At 41.3% G+C, this 13,885-nt stretch overlaps 1 protein-coding gene across 1 annotated transcript in view; it reads right to left on the reverse strand.

Moving 5' to 3' along the window:
- Positions 1 to 335: 335 nt before the first annotated feature.
- Mccc2 (methylcrotonoyl-CoA carboxylase 2) overlaps positions 336 to 13,885 on the reverse strand; it is an 82,440-nt gene continuing 68,890 nt past the window's right edge. The window contains exons 12-17 of the mRNA XM_008838481.3: positions 13,021 to 13,097; positions 10,478 to 10,544; positions 7,088 to 7,244; positions 6,629 to 6,743; positions 4,289 to 4,374; positions 336 to 521 (exon numbers count right to left, since the gene is read on the reverse strand). Coding sequence (XP_008836703.1) covers positions 404 to 521; positions 4,289 to 4,374; positions 6,629 to 6,743; positions 7,088 to 7,244; positions 10,478 to 10,544; positions 13,021 to 13,097 — 620 coding nt within the window. The 3' untranslated portion in view covers positions 336 to 403. The remainder of the gene's footprint in view (positions 522 to 4,288; positions 4,375 to 6,628; positions 6,744 to 7,087; positions 7,245 to 10,477; positions 10,545 to 13,020; positions 13,098 to 13,885) is intronic.

The following is a 13,885-nucleotide window of genomic DNA, read 5'->3' on the forward strand; positions in this document are numbered from 1 at the left end:
ATTGACTTTCTGCTAAACCAGTCTGGTGCAAGGCCAGTACAGACAATCACAACTACTATAAGTTTATGCTTTAGACCATTCAGTGTGAAGAAAAGCTTCCAGATTTAGCATGAAAACAACATTTGTTATGGGTAGAAGCATAAATAGTTACTTTTCAGTTAGGTATCCTTTTTTTATTTTTATTTTTTTTCTCTTTTTGAGACAGGGTCTCCCTGTAGTCCCAGCTGTCTTGGAACTCACTATGTAGACCAGGCTGGCCTTAAACTCACAGAGATCCACCTGCCTCTGCCTCCCGAGTGCTGGGATTAAAGGCATGCACCACCATGCCTGGCAACAGTCTAAAGTTTTAAGGCTGGTACTACACGTTAATTTTTGGTATATGCGTAATATGTTTTATATCCAGTTACATCCTCAAGATGCCAAAGTCAGTCTTCTGGATGGGTGCGTTGAGGGCTGCACTGATGCTGAGACCCAGGACCAGTCTGGTGTCTACGGGATCAATAATCCCATCATCCCACAGCCTGTGAAAAGAATGAAAAGTGGTTACTCTGAATTTACCATCAAGTCACCATCTATCCACACCACGCTTGGAAGTGCTACGAGGATTTCCTCACACAGTACAGAGAGCTACTACTAGTACCTGTGTCCTGGAGTCTCCCACAAGAAGCCATGTTCAAGAGTGTTTAAAAAAAAAGATAAAAGAACATCACGGTTCTCAACCCTAGCCCACCAGACCCCTCACACAGAGCTTCAGGCTTTAGGAACTACTTACATGAATCCTCAAAGTGATCCTGCTTTACTTATTTCAGAAAAACCTTGACAGTTCCATTTTTACTCACAAAAATGTACTGGTCAAATTAATATGCTTCTATTTTTAACACAGAGTGTCCCATATAATCTCAACCCAGTGACTTTACTGAAAAAGGTATATTATTCAAAATGAATAAGCAATATCACTTTCTTGTTTTTCTCGTTTGCTTGCTTACTTTTGATTTTATGAGACAGGTCTTATTCTGTGGCCCAAGCTAACCCCAAACTTATGGGGATCCTCTTGCTTCAGCCTCCCAAGTGCTGGGATTATAGGCATGAACCACTTTACCCAAATGAGAAATTCCACTTTTTAAGAGCTATTAGTGAGTGATGGTTTTACCTTTTTTACACAAACTGACTCTAGCACTTACACGCCCCATCAATTTTTAAACCATTTTCACATCAGCAGACAGGAATCAAATCTTTGCTCATAAAACATTCATCATAGGGACTCAAGTTATCAATGGTCAATAAACAGAAGGCTATGCTTGGAATCTGTGAAGAGGTGGATTGATTATCCCTCTTGAGGCTCTGGTTGTAGAATCTCTGTGCGCCTTGAGGGAGGAGCTGATTAATGACCGCCATTAAAGACTGTCCAGGGAAAAGGGTCAATCAATGCCTGGGAAAGTTTGATTGAAACACTTGAGCATATGCACATTATGTAACATAAAGGAGTAAGGAAACACTGGGAGGGCCAGGGCTGGGACTCAGCAGTAAAGCACTTGCCTTACATGTGTGGTCTTGGGTTTGATTCTCAGTACTGCAAAAGGAAAAGCAACACAGGAAACAAAACAGAGGTTCCAGTAACAGAAGACTCGCCCAAAACTATCTGCTGCCACGTTCACGCCTAAGCAAGCCAGGGAATTACTGTAAAGATAGGATTTGCCAAACCCAAGAACAGCACCCTAAACCAGCTTGAAAAGCTTTTCATCTTCAAGAGAAGATTGTTATCTCCAGGTCAACAACTGTTTCAACAGTAGGGTTAAACACCTACACGTTAATAGAGAAACGTCCTTGTCTTTCAACATTTGTTTCCAAAGATATTTCTGGCCATGTGCACTAATGCAGAATATAATCCATGAATGAATATTAATGTTACTATGAAAATAATGAAGGATGCAATCTTTCCCAAGATGATTCGTCTTAGCCAGACATGAAAAACAAGTTCATGGGTGCTGGAGACCTGGCTCAGCAGTTGAGAGCACTGACTGCTCTTGCGGAGACCCAGGTTTGATTCCTAGCACCCACATAGTGCCTAACAACCATCCATAACTCCAGTTCCAGGGCATCTGATGCCTTCTTCTGACCTCTGTGGGCACTGTATGGCATGGGTGCACTTACACACATGCAGGCAATATACTCATATACATAAAATAAAAATAATAAAATTTTTAAAAAGAGAAAAATAAGTTCATGGCTCACATAAGAATCCCTATTTTCTAAAGTTGAAATATTTGAACTGTTCTTGAGCATTTCAGTCAAAATCCCCAGTGAAAACCTGTCAATTCAGTGGGCTTATAATAAACACTTCTGGATTTTCTACTGCTTCTCTGCCTCTACTAGCTATTATTACTATATAAGTCTTTTTGTATAATGGCAAAATGAAGTACATCTTTGTTGCTCAAATAAAAGATTATCAAGTATTTTGTTGTTAAGTAAATGAACCAACCTACCACAATATAATATACCTTAGAAACATAATTGATGTGGAAACAAACAGGCTTTTAAAAAAATCTCAAATGTGAGGCTGGAGAGGCAGCTCAGTGGTTAAGAGCACTGGCTGCTCTTACAGAGGACTCAGATTTGGTTCCCAGCACTGACATGTTGGCTAACAACTACCTGTCACTCTAGTTCCACAGGATCAGATACCCATTTCTGACCTCCGCAGGCACTTACAAACATGCAGGCAAAACACAAGCGCACTTACAAACATGTAGGCAATACACTCATACACATAAAATAAAAAGTAATAATAAAGTAGTTTTTTAAATCTCAAATGTACTTGGTATGTAGTTCAGTTGGTAGCAAGCTAGAGATCCAGGGTTAGATCCCTAACACTGCATAAAACTGGCGTGGTGGCAAATGGGCCTATAATCCCAGTATTCCAGAGATGGAAACAGGGAGATGAGAAGTTCAAGGTCATTCTTAGACTCGGACAGTTTTTGGCAACTTGGGCTACAATGAGACCCTGTTGCCAAACAACAAATATCTCAAATGCTATTATTTGAACTCAAACTAATGGTGCTGAGTATCAGTAGGCATGCATCTGCACCCTACTGCTAAGACCAGTGCTAGCCACAGAGGGTGTATTCCAATGACTGACATAGATTCTATCTTTTTTTTGTCTTTTTGAGACAGGGTCTTCTTGTAGCCCCAGCTGTCCTGGAACTCACTATGTAGACCAGGCTGGCCTCTAACTCACAAAGATCAGCCTGCCTCTGCCTCCCAAGTGCTGGGATTAAAGGCGTGAGCCACCACACCCAGCATGGATTCTAACTTTTTAATTTCTCCCTCCAGTTTGCCTTCACCAGTAAAGGACATAATTCAAAGCATAACCTAATTTTAGAAGACACAAGTGTAATTTTTTTGGTCTACCTGCCCAAGGAATGAAAGAAAGACATGAGATTTACATTTGTCCTCAAGATGTAGAACATTACAGTTGTTGGAGAGAATGATCTGAAAGCGCACCAGCAGGTCTCCAGCTGGGACAGGCAAGGGGAATTTATTACCTCATTAAGTGGCACAGAAAACAAACAACCAACAGCTGCAGTGGTGTGGGAGGTAATTACTTAGCTCTGACACATGGACCCTGCTGGGACTAATCACCTTCCCCACACTTGTGAACAAGTGCCAGTATGTTCTCCACCAATCTCCTGCCTAAAAATGGTAAGCAACCAAACAACCAGAAGGGTATGACAGGACTCTGTGTGTTTAAGCAAAAAATTTAAGCAGTTCCTGAAAATGAAACACCCAAGATCAGAATTCTTATTCTTAACTCCTGGCATGGTCCACCACTGGCTACAGGGCCCCACCAGTTTCTGGATGCCCCAACTAGGGGAAGGATGATGGGGCAAAAGTGATGGAACTACAGTGCAGGGAAGCCTAGGAGGACAGTGACAGTTTAGCATAACATAAACAAAACATAGTACAAAATTGTTTGTTCAGCAGATATGTATATGTGTACACACACACACACATACACACACACGGTCTTGCTGTGTAGACTAGACTGGTCTCAGACCTTGATCCTCCTGCCCCAGTCTTCCAAATGAACTCTTGCTATGTAGACTAGACTAGTCTCAAACCTTGATCCTCCTGCCTCAGTCTTCCAAATAGTGCATCATCATGCCCTGCCAGACATTATTTCTTGATTCCTATGAATGAAAGTCAACCATACCAAGTGCACAGGTTTCTGTGAAGCCGCTGCCCTAGGTACCAAGAGCCCCCTCGGTGTGTGAGAGAAGAGCTCTGTTCTCACCTAGCACTGGAGTAGTAAGGGTTTCCTTCCTCTTCGAACCTCTTAATGATGGGCTCTTTCAAAGCTGCCTCTTCAGCACTGGAGAACTGAAAGAAACAAGACAGCAAGCCAGCTTAACTGGAACAACTGACTCCATCTTGGTGACCTCATAAGACATGCTCGATGAACAACTATGGTACAACTAACATGTGCACCGTTATATATGGATTGCAAGTAATGCTTTAAGACACATGCCCTTGTCTAGAACACAGGTGAAGTGTCATCAGAAGTAACAGCCTAAGACCTTAAAATGCAAGGCCAAAACTAGCTGTATCACACAACACTGTTATTCTAGCAGGGAACAATAACGCACATGAGTCATAGCACATAACAAAAAAGCTACATTATATTTAGCACTCTCTGGTTAAAAAGTGTGATCTTTTTATTCCAAATAACCAAAAATTTAAAAACATAAACTGGTAAAATGTCAACCACACCTTGAATAACATCTTCAGTCAATTTCCCACATAACTGAGAGATATTTTACTCTCATTAGAAATTTAATGACGTTCTTATCTGTTCTATAAAGACCAAGTTATAATTCAGATGTAAAAATTTATGGAACTTGTTTTTCAACTTAAAAACATTCTAGAGCTGGGGATGTAGCTCAGTGGTAGAGTACTTTCCCAGCATTTGGGAGGTCCTGGATTCAATTTCTAGTACCAAAATAAATAAATAATATATAACTCTACAAACAAATGACTCATTCCAGGTAAATCTTACCTTCTCTTACATACACACTTTAGTGTTTAGGTCAAGACTCGGGAGGGAGAACTACTGACACACTACACTTTAATACATAAAAGGGGATGATTCAAATATCTACATTATATCAAATTAATTGAAAAACTATTATTTAACAAGGGATTACTTGTGCTTCAAAGAGTTCAAATGCGTCTTCAAAATATCAGGTAGACTTCCATATCCCACCCCACCAACTACACTACCAACCTGCCCTTGGCCCTCTTCCACCTAGACTCGCACAAAGCAAAGCTACCATTTTGCTTTGATATTAGTTGATACTAAAGCAAATCTAAAAAGCTCAGTGTAAGTCTGCAGAGTGTTTGCTTCCTGGTAAAGCAATGAGATGGACTAGGGAGATGGCTCAGTGGGTAAAAGTGCTTGCTGTGCAATTGTGAAGACTTGAGGTCAAATCCCCAGGACCCACGTAAAAGTTGGATGTAGCAGCAGTGTCTATAATCCAAACACCTCCATGGGGAGATGGGAAGTGGAGACAAGGCTCCCTGGAAGCCCACAGACCAGCTAGCCTAATGAAAACAACAGAGCATACACAGACCCTGTCTCAAACAATGTGAAAGGTGAGGACCAACACCAGAAGGTGTCCTCTGACCTCCACATTACACCCACGTTCACACACAATGTGTGCATGCACACACAGAGACATGAAGACAATGACAGATAAGAGGCATGAGTGGCTGCATCCAGGGGGACAGAAGGCACCTCTCTGGCTTTGTACCATCCCAGAGACTCAGCCCCCACAGTAGACCAGACAATCCCTGCTGGCAAAGCAAAGCCCATGTCACCCAGGCCACCTCCACTTATCTCTCCTCCGATGAGACAATGGTGCACCTAGCTAATTCAGGAACACGCAGCCAACGTTTTAGGAAATGTGCTTACATGATGCTGTTAAGAGATATATCTAATAAAAATTCATACCAAGTTTCTGAAGAATCTTTAACAGAGACACAAACAGCCCATTTAAGAGCAGCCACTTGCTAATTTGCCTTTCAAGTTTCCACTGTCCTTTCTTTCCATTTTCCTTATTTTATTTTCACAGAATACTAATGCTTTTCAATTCTCAGTAGGTGACAATCCTCCCACTCAAAGGACACTTAACAACAATTTAAAAGTAAAATGAAGAAAACAAAATTTTTCTGCTTTTGGTCAAAGAAATAAATCAGATTTCCTTAAATCCCACTAACTGAAAATGAGTGTCAGCACACACAGGGATATCTGGGGCTGCAGGTATAACTCAGTGGTAGAGAGCTTGACTAGCATGGGGAGGAAGGCAGGGGATAAAAGAGGAGTGGAAGGGAGGGGAGTGGAGGAGAGGGAGAAGAGGTTTTGAAAATATGTAAATAACCACAAGGCATCTCAACTGAAATGGCTTTAAGAAAGACAGATTTTTAAATGTGTGCATAAGCCCCGACTGTTGAACTAGCTTTCGTCAGCACCCCTGACAGCTTCCTGGTGCACACAGAGGGAGCCTGGCACTCTGCTGCTGGGCTCCAGGGCTTTGCTGGTGATGGTCAAACCCAGATGGAAAAAAAAGTCACTTACCTGTTTCCCCTCCCGTGCTTTTTGATCCCTTGTTACTGTGGCTAACACAGTAGCTGCCTGCTCTCCTCCCATCACTGAGATACGAGCATTTGGCCACATGTAGAGAAATCTCGGGCTGAGAGACAAGAACAGAATGGTCAAGTTAATTAACACAACCGGGCATGATGGGAAAGGCCTACCACCACTTCAGACTAGGATATAAATGTTCAACTATGGTGAATGCCATTTTATATCCCAAACCAGAAATGAATGGGTAATTTACTTCCATTTTGCTTTGCTTTTTTTGTTTTTGAAACAGGGTTTCATGTAGCCCAAACTGGCCTTGAACTTCTGATTCTCCTGCCTCCACCTGTTGAGTGCCAGGATTGCAGGCATGTGCCACTGGCTTTACACTGACCATTTGTAATTATAACTGAAACACATTTCTTTCTTCCAGAGAAAATTGTGACAATCACCCACCTATACGCTCTGCCACACATCCCGTAGTTTCCAGCCCCGTATGATCCCCCAATGATGACAGTTATCTTGGGCACTTTGGCACAGGCTACAGTGGCCACCATCTTGGCACCATCCTTGGCAATCCCTTCAGCTTCATAGTCTCTACCAACCATAAATCCTAGGGGAGAAAACAGAAACACAGCCATGGGTGATGGGATTAACAGAAGTCAATTCTACTAAGATCCTGTCAAGTCCTTTCAGGTCCTGGCTTGAACTAACTTTACTACAAAGCCTCTTACTCAAACAAAATATTCACATAGTAAATATATACCCAAAAGTGTGCTTTAAAAGGTAACATAAGGGGTGGAGATGACTTGGTGGTTAAGAGCACTGGCTACTCTTATAGAGGACCTGGTTTGGTTCCTAGCACCCACATGGCAGTTAACAGAGGTCTGTAACTCCATTTCAAAGGAATTGGACACCATCTTCTAATCTCCATGAGCACTGTGTGACACGGGTGCACTTACGCGCATGCACTTACACACATTCAGGCAATACATTCATACATATAAAATTTAAAAAATAAAATATTTAAAAGGTGAAATAAGGAGCTGGAGAGATGGCTTAGTGGTTAAGAGCACTGACTACTCTTACAAAGGATCCGGGTTCAGTTCCCAGTACCCACATGGTAGCTAACAACCACCCATAACTCCAATTCCAGGGATCTGATGCCCACTTCTGCCTCTGCAGGCATTGCACGCATGTGGTACATTTACATACATGCAGGCAAACCACTCATACACATAAAAGATAAAATTTTTTAAAGGTAAAAACAAGTTTTTCTCCCTTCAGTTTTCAAATGTCCTTAATATTGTTCATTTCTATGCACACAGATTTTTAAGGAAATATTTGTCTCCAGAAAGCATCTCAAAGCAGAGGCTTGACAACAAAAGTTTGTGACATAGCCAGCTTAGGGAAAGGTACTGTGGTAGGCCAGACAGGGGCTTCTGTATCCACTGACCTGGTTTAAAGTAGCGATTGTTCTTCCTGTAGCACTGTTTAAAACATTGATGAAATTTAGATGAATGTTTCATGGGGATGCTGATTCCCTGCCAGGGACTCAATAGCAAGGTTTAAAAAAAAATGTTTTAAACTGGTTCCATGTAAACTCAAGTCAGGCAAAATTCCAGCATAGACATGGAGAAGTGGGTAAGAAACCCCAACCCCAATTAAACTATTGGCAATTGATGGCTGCTGGGAAGTGGAGATTCAGTCTTGTTTAAGGGTGAGACTCTTAATAGATTGACCAGGCTCCAGTGGACGAACCCACACCAAAGGGAATTTGGGCACACAACCCTGATTTTATATATTTATATATATATATATTAGAGTACAGGAAATTTGGTGGGGTGTTAGTAAGGCGGGGGGTGGGTGTAGATACAGGAGGGGACCTAAATATATTGTACAAAATTCACTAAATTTTTTTTTTAAAAGAGTGATTATAGAAAAAAATATGTATATGTGTGTGTATCTGTGTGTGGGTATGTGCAGGTGCCCACAGACAGAGATGTCAGATTCCCCCTCAAGCTGGAGTTACAGGCAGTTGTAGGCCACCTGATGTGGGTGCTAGGAATTGAATTGGGTCCTCTGCAAGAGTAGTATGCACTATTAATTGCTGAGCCATCTCTTTAGCCCACAGTGGTAATATTTTTAGTTTAAAAGATGATTATATTAGGCCGGGCGTGGTGGTGCACACCTTTAATCCCAGCAACTTGGGAGGCAGAGGCAGGCAGATCTTTGTGAGTTCGAGGCCAGCCTGGTCTACATAGTGAGTTCCAGGACAGCTGGGGCTACAAGGAGACCCTGTCTCAAAAAAGACAAAAAAAAAAAAAATGATTATATTTTCATCAAGCATGAAAATGTTTATAAAATATCTACATTCTCAACAAATTTGAGTTGTTTCCATTTTTTAAAAGGTGCCTTAAAAAGAGAGGTATTTTTTTTATAATTATAGCACCCTTCCACTTTGAGCTCCAGCTCTGTGGAAAGTGCTCTATAGCTCTGCAGCTGAACAGGGGATTCTCTTCATTTGAGAAAGATCAAGTCACGCTTCAGCATGTCTTCCACCTGAGGCCCCAGGGAAGACAATTCTTTCGAGCCATGTGTGTAGACTTGCTTGCCTGACTGACTCTATTCCTAGATGGCAAATCTCCAACACGCAACATCCCATTCAGGCCAATAACCCTGAGGGAGGATCTGACCTTGCTAGGATCACCACAGGAACCATAGCAGGGCTCCTCATCTTTGCTGGGCAGTCTGCTACTCCAGCCACCCTTCTCAGCCAGGCCTCAGATCAACTCAGTTCTGTTTTGACCAGTGCATCCTGACTCCCCAGAACATTCTATCATAGATACCATAAGTATCAGTTCTCTTCAAGCTCTTACCCTACCACCTTTGCTCCATCTCTGCAGATGATCTGCCTTCAAAGTAATGATAGCTCACTCTGCTCATAGGTAATACCATCTTTTGGGATCAAAACGCAAAGCCCCAGACTTCAGTTCAGGCTGTGCAAAAGCACATTTCAAAAGATATTACTGGGGAGATGGCTCATTCAGTAAATCCTTACTGCACAAGCATGGGGGCCTGAGTTCAATCCCCGGCACCCACACAAAAAGCCAGGTGTTATGGTCTGCACTTGTACTCCCAGCACTGGGGAGGCAGAGGCAGGAGGGTCTTTGGGGTTCTCTAGTCAGCTAGTTTGGCCTGATAAGCTCCAGATGCCAGGGAAACTGTGTCTCAAAAACTAAGGTGGGCCAGGTGTGGTGGGGCACACCTTTAATCCCAGCACTCAGTAGGCAGAGGCAGGCAGATCTCTGGGAGTTAAAGGCCAGCCTGGTCTACATAGGGGGTTCCTGGCCAGCCAGGGCTACAAGGAGACCCTGTTTCAAAAAGACAAAACAAAAACAAAACAAGGTGACAATTTCTGAGGAGTGATACCCAAAGTCAACCAACATGTACCCACACACATGCAAACACATATACACACCAAAAATAAACAGATGATTGATAGATATTACTTCATATACAATTAGTTGTACACTGAAAGGTTAGGAGATGATTACAGCATGTACTTGGAATCCTATGGGAACAAGGAAACTGGTTAAAAAACCTTTTCTGGCAGTGATGAGACTGTAAGCAGCCTGCTGCTCCCTGGGAATGGTAAGAGTCAAGAGAAGTCATTTGAAAGTCTGTAATATACAAAATTCACAAACTGCTTTCCTTAGAACATACATATAATCTCCAAACATCCAACATTCATAAAGTAAACTTTCTGCATTAACACATGTGCCACAAGAGGCAGCACGCAGTTCTGAAATAAATGTACACAAGCAAATTAAGCTATTTTCTCACCAGTAATGTTCTGAAGGAACAGCAGGGGAATATTTCTTTGGCAGCATAACTGGACAAAGTGAGCACCCTGTGAACACAACATTTCAGAAAATCTGTTTTTTAAAGAAATGAATGAACTCCATGATCATCAAACATTCTACCAAAACTGTAAGAGTCAAAGATAAGAAAGAACATATCAGCTAGGCATGGTGACGCACACCTTTAATCCCAACACTCGGGAGGCAGAGGCAGACAGATTGCTGTGAGATCAAAGCAAAAACACCCTTGCCTGGCTAATCTGACCTTCCATTCACAGTAACATCTCCATGCAGCCCATCACCAACAGGACACACGTGACTGTAGGTCTGCACTTTACTTTCTTTGCATAGCTACCTGTGGCTGTAAGCCAACTGCTGTGTCAGGGATGAAGTTGTAATTCCTGCATTCCCAACAGCAAGTGAATTCAAGTAACAGAAAAGAAAGAACTGTATCAACAAGAGTTGGAGAAATCTGCTCTCATTTTCTAGTTCTCCACTTTAGAAAAGGTAGACTATAAACCCTCTAGGGTATTAAAGAAGATGCTTACATTTCAGTGACCATTTGAAATTCCTTCATACCTCAAGACTATGCTAAAATATACAGCTTTCTTACCAACACAACCCAAATAAATGGAATTTTTAGATTAAGTGAATGTTAGAGACTTCTAGCCTTGAGGTTAGGAAACTGTAACCCAAAAATGTAACTATTCTCTCCCTATCTCTTAAAGATTATGTGCACAATGAACTTTTATTAACCATCTCCTTATGTTTTATTGCTTTTGTAATTCCTTTACCTGTGCTAGGAAGGCCCTGGCAAGCACAAAATTGCAAAGTAACTGCTCAGCTTCAGAATGACTATGTTTACAGGAATGAGGAAATCACATAGACCTTTGGGGCTTATTGCAATAAATGAAATGTCAGACTGGGGCCAAAGATAACTCCTCCTGGATTTACTTGTGCCAAGCTGACAGACAAATCAGGTGTTTTGTCTGGCTCCAGTCTGACATTTCCTCTAGTGAGATATACTACACACACACACACACACACACACACACACACACACACACACACACACACTCTTTAAGCTGCTGTCTCAGGAATATCCAATACTTTGGGAAATACTATTAAATGAAAATGACAAAACCTCTGCATAGAGCAAAGTAATTTTTATGTGTAAGTGTGTGCATGTGTGTGCAGAAGGGATTGTCAAAGACTTTGGAACTGGAGTTACAGATGGTTGTGAGCCACCATTTGGGTGCTGGGAACTGAACCCAAGTCCTCTGCAAGAGCAGTATACTCTCTTAACCACCATCTCAAAGCCCAATTTTGGTATTAAGAAAAAAGCTAGAGAAACAAATTGCTTAAAAAGTATTAAATATGATTATGGGTAATTTATTGGTGGGGGAGCACAATCTCTCCACACAGCTCAGGCTGGTCTTGAACTCACTGTCTTGCTAACTCAGTCTCCCAAGTGCTAGATGTAAACTACATACTCAGCTGATTTTCATTCTCTATATTTTGACTTTCTTAATTTCATTCTATAACTGAGTTGAGGGACTGGATAATAGAATACAGAAATCTGTTTTATTGATAAAACATTTCTTTGAAGACAAATTTGTTCTCAATTAGTATAAGAAAGAGTTAATTGGCTGGCGTGGTGGCGCACACCTTTAGTCCCAGTGCTCGGAGGCATAGGCAGGTAGATCTCTCTGAGTTCAAGGCCAGCCTAGACTACATAGTGAGTTGCAGGCCAGCTGGGGCTACAGGAAGACCTTATCTCAAAAAGCCCCCCAAGCCCCCTCCCCCAAAAAAACAAAAAGAAAGAGCTAATTGTCTTGGCTTGTTACCTCTATCAGCAAGGGGCATTGCTTTGCTTATTAAAAAGGAAAAACCATTTTGTCCTTAAAATAATATTTAACCAAATGCATGAGTTACATTTATATAACTTTAGATGAATCTGAGAAGATTCATGTGAAATCCATACTAAGCTCAAAGGGACTAGAGAATTCCTCTTTTGAAGTTAGAACTCCACTAACAAAGACCTACTACCTTCCCATTCCCAAAAAGTAAAAATAAACAATGAAAGGATGGAAGAGAATTAGGAGATCACATCTCAGAACCACCTGCACAGCACAGCTGACTCTCTCCAGCACAGAGAGCCTCAAGAACGAGACACTTACAGGACAAAAACACTCCCTACCTTCTCAGAACACTTACAAACAGCCACTGTATGTCAAGCATTCACAGGAAGCTTCCTAAAACACCTGTATTTGACTTTTTTTTTCTGTATTTGACTTTTTAATAGTGCTGCAGATCGCTCCTTATGCCATGTCGACAGAAACCATCACAGAAACCACATCTAAGACTAAGACCCATGCAGAAGCACACAGCATGCTCTGCTCGCTAAGTTACCTAGTTAAAACTCTAAGGCGTTCATGCAATAGATTGTAATTTTTTACATGTCCTTCACAATTAACTATGTGAACTTAAAACAGAAAATCTTAATGCATTTTTAATAGTACTTGCCTTTTTTGCAGATTCAGAAAACAGAACTCCATTGTTTCCAATGATGCCTACAGGGTATCCAAATATTCGAGCAAAGCCTTAAAAGAAAATTCAAAATAGATTTTGGGTTTTCAGAGGGCTTTTAGTTAATAACAGAAGCACATTTATGTATTCTTTAAGTTTATATTGAAGTTTAAAATGTAAACAGATTTTGTCTATTTTATGAGACAGCTCATGTCTCAGTTTTTTTTAATTCCTATTGTTTTGTTTACGCTTCATGAAAGGTCCATGCTCCATGTAAAGGTATCTGTGTTTGGTTTGGTTTAAATTTCTGGTTCAGAATGCTCACTTAATATATGTAAGTACCCCAAATATACCACATACTAGAGATGTTCTCAAATGTACAGACCAAAGACATATGGCTATTTAAAGGTCAACACTCAGAGCTGCTGGGCCAGCCCGACCAAAATGCCTGAGATAACACGAAAAGGATAAACTCTAGGAAATATCTTTTTTAAAGCAAGAACAGTCATGAAATCCAGGTAAGTTTGGAAGAACGAAACCCTCCTTCATTTTCTCTACAGTCATGTATTTGTCCTTCTACTTTCCCTAGTATCTCTATGGCCTCCTCTTCCATTACTACTCCAAACACCCATCGTGTAACACACACACACACACACACACACACACACACACACACACACACACAGAGAAAGGAGAGGGAAAAAGCTGTCATTTTGTGTGGCAGGAGCTTAAGGCGATTTCAGAGGAGGCTAATTATTTTGCAACCTTAGAAATTCCAGTACAATCAAGAAGAAATAAAGGAAACTGCATGTATCCCTGGCATTTGAGGATACACGTGTTACAAGTCTTTTAGCAAGTATTG

The sequence above is a fragment of the Nannospalax galili genome, unplaced genomic scaffold, assembly GCF_000622305.1.
Source record: "Nannospalax galili isolate Female #2095 unplaced genomic scaffold, S.galili_v1.0 scaffold898, whole genome shotgun sequence".
Taxonomy (NCBI): Eukaryota; Metazoa; Chordata; class Mammalia; order Rodentia; family Spalacidae; genus Nannospalax; species Nannospalax galili.